The sequence below is a fragment of the Cyprinodon variegatus genome, unplaced genomic scaffold (assembly GCF_000732505.1).
Source record: "Cyprinodon variegatus isolate N-32 unplaced genomic scaffold, C_variegatus-1.0 Scaffold858, whole genome shotgun sequence".
NCBI lineage: Eukaryota > Metazoa > Chordata > Actinopteri > Cyprinodontiformes > Cyprinodontidae > Cyprinodon > Cyprinodon variegatus.
Genome location: NW_015151311.1, coordinates 195476 through 204081, shown reverse-complemented (window position 1 = coordinate 204081; position 8606 = coordinate 195476). Strand labels below are relative to the sequence as shown.

Genomic DNA, 8606 nt, shown 5'->3' with positions numbered 1-8606 from the left:
CAGATGAAGCAGGGATTCAAACTGGCAGGCCATCCTCCTGTAGAGACAAATGCTAGTGATAAATCCACAACAAGTTGAGTATTTTCTGAAACACGACTAAAACTTCCCCTATTGCTATTCTTAGTGCATACATTTTAAGAGATGGGGATGAGGGCTCAATCGAGGTACTTCAAATTAGTAATGATGCGTCAGCCATGACGGATGTCACCAGAATAGGTGCTATCTGAATAGTTCTGGCAGTGAATGTGGAGCTAGAACCAGAAGGCTGCATGCTTCCTAATACCAATAAAGTTAGAATAGGGACCTCCTGACTTGTTTAGATGCTGCTGGGATTTCCATAGAGACAGCCCACCTCACAGTGTTCCTCAAAAATATATTTCATGACATTGCATTTCCTACCATGAATAGAGTTCCAACTGTTACAAACCTAGAAGTTACAACTGGTTAAACTCGGGACACATGAAAAGTAGGATGTATTCTCATCGAACGAGGGAGCTGGAGGTGGACAGCCACCGAGTTCACCTTGTTAGTGATGAGAAATAAAACGAGGTGCCAACTTCTTTCTATTGCACTCTCAAAGGCAGGTCTTTGGTGGAGAGCAAAACTTTCTGGCCTGCCAGGTATTCGGGTGCTGGAAATCTTTGGCAGTTAGCAGCTTTGGCTTGACTAACCAATGAATTGCCAATAGCTTTTTTAGCCCTTCCCTAGGCTCACTGGCACCTAAAAGCAGATAATCAGGCCGATGGAAGTATAGAATTCCTTTCCTGAAACTGCAGTATCTATACTTCTACTTAAGTAACAAATGTATGTACTTTTGACACCACTGGTGTTGAAAGCTGTCTTCCACTCATCACCCTCACGGATACGTACAAAATGGTACGCATTGCAGAGATCCAGTATTGTGAAGACCTTAGGTCCCTGAATCTCTCAAAGACAGAGTTGATTAGAGGAATAAGATAACAATTCTTAACTGTAATATCATTGAAACTTCAATAGTCTATGAGAGAACCGTCCTTCGTTCCTACAAAGAAGAAGCATGCATCAGCAGGAGAGGAAGAAGGACGAATAATGCCTGCTTTCAAAGAATCTGAAATATATTTTTCCATGGCTTGTGATTCAGGTGCTGATAAGGAATACAACCTTCCCCTAGGGGCATTAGTGCCCACAATCATAAAGTCTCTTCGGAGGTAAAGTAGTGGCTCTACTCTTATTGAAGAACACCATAAGGATATAAAACTCTTCAGGGACCTTTGACAGGTCTGGATCAAAGTCATTGTCCTCCTTCTTGGCCAACAATTCTGATTTAGCAGAAAATAGACAAGAACCCAAACACGAGGTAGGTCAGCCCAAAACCTCCACTTTCTACCAGTCAATGTGCGGTTAAGTTTTAGTAACCAAGTTAAGCCCAGAATAATAGGTATCTGAGGTGAATTAAAAATAAAAAAAGATACACACTGAACATGGTTACTACCCATCACAAGTTCAACTGGTTCTGAATGAGACCCGATTCATCCGATGGACATCCAAGGCTATTACCTTTTTGGAATCAGGCAAAGAAAGAAGCTTTATACATTGTCATCTGGCAAAGTCCCCCATCCGTGAACTCTAGAGTCCCCGAATGCTGATAGGTTATGACTGCTGGAATGGACTGATAAAGTTCCAGGAACCAGAAGATCTGAGGAGAGGAAAAGTCTGGCTTGGCTCAGCAGCATTCCCCCCCAGCTCCTCAATCCCTGTCCTCTCTGGAAAGACGGGTGCGCCCCAGTTTTATCGGTTCAGGACCAGGAGTTTAAAGTGAAAAAGACATTGCAACAGGTGCCACAGGAACAGGAGGAGGAGCGGGGAGAGGATTCACAGATGTTTGAGCTCTCCACTCTCCACGTTGTTCGAGGAGACGAAGATCGATTGAGTAGCATGATCTGATCCTCTAGCTGCTTCAGAGTCTGAGGGTAGTCAAAGGCGGAGAATTAATCTTTTATCCTTTTGTTCAGTCCAGGTGTAAACACGTCCATGAAAGCTTCCTACCGAAGGGAAATCCAGATTGAAGTCAGCAAGCAGGTCCAGGTTCAGTCTACAGGTAGAATCCGAAGACAAGGCAAGCAAACAGATCAGAACGGGTCAGGATCAGGCAATCAGAACACAAACAGATAGACTACAGAACTCTCACCGAAGGCTCGAATAATCTGGCACTGATGACTCTGAGCAAGCAGGTCAAGTAGAGACTAGAGCAGGTGACACAGATGAGCAGTGATGAGAAACTGGGCGAAGATAGACAGGTGAATGGAATGAACCATTAAGCCATTCATCAATGCCAAGAGCATGACAGTTTTTCTTTTGTTTGAACAGATTTAATTAAATAAAATTTTATAATGATTAACTTCATGTCTAAAGACAATAACGTCAATAATTAACACTTGTCTGTTGCTGTCTGCGGCCCTCAGGGTTTCCCCACCATTCGCACACAGGTTGGACAGGAAATTGCTCAAAGCACATCCGTGCATCCTTCTCTTAACATTTAAGAGAGCCCTAGTCCAATTCCGGCCTTATATAGATGCTGTGGAACTATGGAGGTGAATCAGTCTCAATTTTCACAAATGCACATATGTGATTTATGCATGCAGAGTATAAGCTCCACACACGCACAGCAGGATTCACGCAAGCACAAAGAAATCCACACACATATAGCACAAGATCCACACACACACAGCACGATTCATGAAAGCTTACAAGATTTAGCCATGCACAGCACATGATTCACCAAAGTATTTCTGGTCCATAAATTACAAATTACTAGTGGTCTTTAAACTTCGCTGCATTTGTGTGAGGATTTTTGAGACTCTTCTGACATTTTTAAAAATGGGAATGGTTTACAACTAATCACAAAGCTCCCCTGTATAAGCCAATCAAAAGAAACTACTCAATGTGGGATGACTATTTGCTCCACTCCGTTCCTGTGTTCTGTCAGCTCAGCATCAGGCCAGCATACCTTTAATAATACGCATTACACAAGCAAGCATGTCTTTGTTACTGCTGTTCAAAAAGGTTTTGAACTGATGCAGCTTGGGCTGTGTTTTACTCATCCAGTTTTCATTTATTCAGAAACTAGAAGGTGTTAGCTTTAAATAATGCATCACACATGTAATTTGGGCTAACAGTTCCTAAGTTACTTGCTTTTCCATTTGGGTATGCAAAATAGGTGAGAATTTCCCAAAATGAGGTGGATGTTAAGAGGCTTTGTTTATTTATTGGAGCTGCTACTGCATTAATATTTTTTGTCCCCCATAGAAAGTACTGTTGAATCAGTTTCTCTATGCTCTCTCTGTCCCTGCTCCGTCCTTCAGTTGATCCTGGTTCTGCTGGAGGTTTCTTCCAGGGCAGTTATCTATGCGCTGTCTCTGCATCCTCATCCAGAACAAGTGTATGAAAATCCTTAGATAAAATCTGTCTGTATTATTTGATATGTCATCCCCTAGAATGACAAAACATCCTAAAAATAAATATAATTATATATTGAGAATATTTGCATTGATCCCCTCATTCCTACCCTGTTATATCAGTCCAAATACTTACAAACCAAATTATTTGATTTGGCATCACTGGTCTGCATGTGGACTAACTTATTTCAAAATAGAACAAATTTTCTCTTTCTGATTATAAAATAATTTTATTATTATTATTTTTTAATAAGAAACGGAAATGTGCTTTGTAGGAATGTTGTTTTCTGCTGCAATAAAAACAATAAGAGATGAGAAGTGATGCTATCTTGGACAGAGCTCAGCACGCCTCACTGCTAATGTAAAAGTCAAAAACATGTAAACATTGGGGGTTTTTTTCCTTTTCACGCTAATCTCAACTTTTTGTCTCCGCGATTTCTGTACTTAATTTTTCTCTTTAAAGATTCACAGTCATGTTAAACACAGAATCTGTTTCATCTTTAAAACCTCAAACAAGCTCTTTACCCCAAACAAACAGAAATCTTTCCCCATCTTTTTGTCCAATAAACTCAACTATTTTCTAAGCTCTTTATTTCAGCCTGGGGTTGTTATTTTTCCACACAGGCCGCAGCAACGACCCCCCAAGATCCCTGTTGCAACTTGTAGAGTGAAGCTATGAGTCACACAAAGCCAATACAAAAACTCTACAGGCGTATGTGAGACCCAGGAGCTGCAGAACGCTTCCACGGAGCACCTGGACTTCCAGGCTTCATTCCCTGCTGCTGCTTGGAGGAGAGGAGGAAGAATTGATCAAAAAGGTAAACTCAAACTTTTAAATTCAGTAAGACTTTCTCATGTTCTTTAAAACACACTTTCACAGTGAAAAGCAGTTTAACTAGAGCAACTTCTGATTTAGACATCACTGAACAGTAAGTAATATACAAATCAGAAAAGATTGTCTGAAGCAAAAGGCATTTTTTTAACATTAGCAAACAACTAAAAGTTAAAGTGGGGATTTTAAAATGAGGTTTAAGAAGAAAACAGCAATTGAACGAAAACTTCTGTAATGTGAAACTGAAGGCCTATAAATTAGAGTATAGTAAATGATGCAAGAATAGTAAGGTATTAAAAGTGGTCCAGTAATAATCAACTTTCATAATCAACATTTTTTCTTTACCAGAAAAATACAAAAGTAAAGTTCCATATGGCAAGATGTAGGTGATGCATTTGCAGATAACAGAAACTAATCCAGTCAGTACTTTAGAAAAAGTGCACATAAATTCTTATAATTAACAATTTTTCTTGTTTTGTTTTCAGGTATGCATTTTGTAAATTAAAGGTTATTCAGTTATATTCCCAAATAGCTGTGGAAGATTTACATTCCCAGCAATCAATGCCAGAAATGCATCACTAATTATTCTATTCACCTTCAGCAGATCCAGAGAAAACAAAAAAAAAGAAAAACTGCATTAAGCTGGATGCAAAGCAAAAGAAAATAAAAACTGTGTTTAAGCTCCAGTTATTACAAAGCAGATTTTAAATGATAAAATGATCTCATTAACCTTAACACCTGCTATTTTTTTCTCTATGTTTTTGTTATTGATGTTATCACTTGATTACATACAAAAATTTATACTGGTTGTTAATATTAGATCATTCCTTATCTATCAGGATTTATTTTTACAATAACAATGAAAAACAAAACCACCAGACAATACCAGTTCGATATCGGAAAGACTTGAGCAATTCTTGATATTCCAGAATCTGTGAGATGAAAGCTTAATATTTAATCTGCCTTTAATACAGGTTGAAAAGCCGCCTTTTCTGATCCAGCTTTGGCTTCAAATCCACAAGTTTGGGATCTTCATAAAATAGATTAAATGGTGATAATTTATTGGTGAAATTATAAAGTCTGTACTTAGAAATAACAGCCTTTTGAAGACTGTTGATCCTATTGATGCATGCTATTTGGTTAATTAGTAACGTAGAGATACTCAAATGTGGTATCATGAGCATTTTTCTCTGTAATTTTGTGGACCTAAAAGGTTTCAGTGCAAAAAGCTACAGAACTAATTTTTAATTGTGTTTTTTTAAGTTATAGTAAATAACATTTTGAGTGAGTAGTGTGTAATTTTCATTTCAGAAGATCCAAACTATAACTGGTTTAAAAACCTGTCAGGATTGGTGGAAAGTTTAACTAAAATATTAAACGTACTTCATTATTTCTTTCCCATTTTAAAATGAGGATTAAGGCTTTTTTAACATAAAAAAAAAACTGAATTGAACACCTGGTTTAAGAAAGTTTTATTGTTGATTGTCATGTATAACTAGGGTAGAGACTTGATCTTTCCTTTTGACACGACTGTAACCTCACACCTGCTCTGGCTCAGCTGCTTTATGAAAGATTCCTTTATATAGTTCACAAAAAGACCACAATTATCGGCTGCACCTGTCTGTGAGGCTTCAGGTTAAAGATTGATGTCAGGAATGATGCACTGAAGGAAAAAGGCAAGAGAAATATGACCTGAGAAATCTATGACTGAGTTCTGCCTCAGGTGGTAATAAAACCTGAGCTTATTGTAATGAAAATCTTCCGTTCTTACAATCCAGAAAGCTCCATAACTTTAAATGATGGGTTATTATATTTTGTTTTTGACAGCTGCTGGATGGACGAGGCGACAACAATTAAGGTGATCAGCTCAGGTGGGGGGGCTGCAGCGAGTAGCACAGGTGAGATGCTGTTTAAATCATCCATCCATTTTCCATCACGCTTTATCCACGCTGGGGGTCATAATGGGTGCTGGTGCCTGTCTCCGGCTGTCTATGGGCGATAGGTGGAGTTCACCCTGGACAGGTCACCAGTCCATCGCAGGGCTCTGTTTAAATCATGTTAGTTTTAAAAATAAAAAAAAATAATTTTTTTTTTAAATAAGTGTTTGAATCAGGGACAAAATTTATTTTCACTTTTCATTTTTGTATTTTAATCAAATCTGGTCAGTATATAAACAGGTTCCAGACAGACTGAATTCATAGTAATGTTGGATTTAATTACTCACTGTTGGCTTTTCTTTACTTTTTACAGTGGTCACTAAATCAACAACCTCTGGACTCACATCAGACAGTAAGCTTTACTTTTGCACTACAAAATGGAAAATTAGTACCGTATCAGTTAATTACATACGTGTGGAGGCATGTGATCAGTTATATGTTATAGTTATATGATATTATATAGATAAATACTCATCTATATAAATACACTGTGCAATAACCGTGTATAATAACCCTGCCTTATGTTGTTAAGACTACCCTGCCATATATATATATATATATATATATATATATATATATTATAGCTGATGTAACAAGTATATTTCTCATTGAAAGATCAATAAAGTCAATCAATCAATCAAAACTTTATGATGTGGTTGGGAAAGGAGCCAACCAAGAAGCATAGATGAGGCCAAACCTGGAGTTTAACGATAATAAAGGGAACCTAAAAAGGTAATAATGGGATGAACAGATTATTTAATGAGTGTAGAATACTAGGGAACATAGGATCCAGTGGGGGAAAAGATCACAAGAGAGCTTAAATACTGGGGCAGCGTTGGTGAAAGTCAAACAAACCACAGAGGCTAATCCAGGAAATGTCTTCAGCTGAACCAGAATCAAGGTAGAGCAGCTGAGGGAGGGGCAGCATTAGCAGAGGAAGCTGACATAAGAAATAAACTAAATATAAACCAGTGATCAGAGAAAAAATAAGCTGGGATATCACAGGAGGAAAATGCAACTAAATGCAAAGCAGACTTTTATGAATAGACCCTAAATCAGGGGCCAAATGTGGCTCTTTGGCCCCTTCACTGTGGTACCAGTGGTACAAGACTTCTAAAAATAATGGAGTATTTTTTTTTATCTTGAACCAATAAATCTTTAATTTGTCTTTTGGCTAATTTTATTTTATGGTGGGTCGTTAAAAGTGACCCTTGACATAAATGGACATAAATAAAACAACCAGGAAATAATCCAAACTCAAACCCAATAAAATAAAAATCATTAGAATAGCAGCAAGGTTTTAACCCCAAGCAAATGGGACCCAAACTGGAAACAATAAACATCTAAATATTTCCCATAAATAATAATTTTAACAAATCCAAATGACTCCTGTTCCTTTAACATTTATTTGGAGGCCATCCTTAGTTGGACATAGACTGAAAGCTTTGGTGCTAACATAGATGAAGCCTGCAGAGATAAACGAACACATCAGATGTTTTTTTATTTCATTTCAGGACTTACAGCCTGTTAGCCGATAGGGTTCATCTTAGCTAAATAACTGCTGCAGGTGCTGCAGTACATGTAGTACTAACTGGAAATAAATAATCTGTAAAATAGTTCTAATATAATTATTTTGATATATTTTAATATATTAATAACATCTGAAACTATAAAGAATACATTAAAATGTAATATATGAATGGTGTTAAGTATATAAAAATTACCTTTTGTAAAATGATATGATTTTCTAGACAATATGATGATACAATAAGCTGCTTGTTTTCTCAATGTATTGCTTTAGCTTTGTCTAGTATTACTTGAGAAGTGAGCTAATATTTTTACAGGTTATTTTCTAACTAAAAAGTTTGTCACTAGTTGTTCCTGTTGTTTTTATATTACAGAGATTTAAAGGTGTTTGGTTTACTTGCTGACTATAAAAGCCTTTCTGAATTTCTTATTTATGCTTTATAATCCCAAATAGAAGGCAAACTTTAAGTATAAGGGGAAAAAAAATCCTATTTATATGTTGTAATCAGGCCTCTACATTCAGGTGAAAAGTAAAAACGATTCATCAATCTTTAAAGACATCTAGCTGACAGTTTTTCATTTTCAGTTGGATAAGAAAAAAAAAGCGTTATTAGCGAGGGCAGCAGCAGCAGAAATATGTGCATGTGATAAATTACTCTGCTATCAAAGTGAAGGGATGCAAAGGTTTACAGTAATAAAGCATGTTAAGACATGCGGTTTGGGAATGTCTCCAAAAAAAAAAAAAAAAAAAAATGGAGTATTACTTTATAGGATATATTAGCATTGGTAGTTGAGTGTTTTTAGAAGGAAAAGATCTTTATTGTCCTATAGAGGGGAAATTCAGCAAGTATGGAAATAAATAATAAAGGTAAACAC

The 8606-nt window shown here is 37.0% G+C and overlaps 1 protein-coding gene across 1 annotated transcript in view; it reads left to right on the top strand.

Moving 5' to 3' along the window:
* Positions 1-4106: 4106 nt before the first annotated feature.
* Positions 4107-8606, top strand: part of col17a1 (collagen, type XVII, alpha 1) — a 28658-nt gene continuing 24158 nt past the window's right edge. Inside the window, exons 1-3 of the mRNA XM_015397371.1 lie at positions 4107-4252; positions 6094-6164; positions 6517-6555. Coding sequence (XP_015252857.1) covers positions 6101-6164; positions 6517-6555 — 103 coding nt within the window. The 5' untranslated portion in view covers positions 4107-4252; positions 6094-6100. The remainder of the gene's footprint in view (positions 4253-6093; positions 6165-6516; positions 6556-8606) is intronic.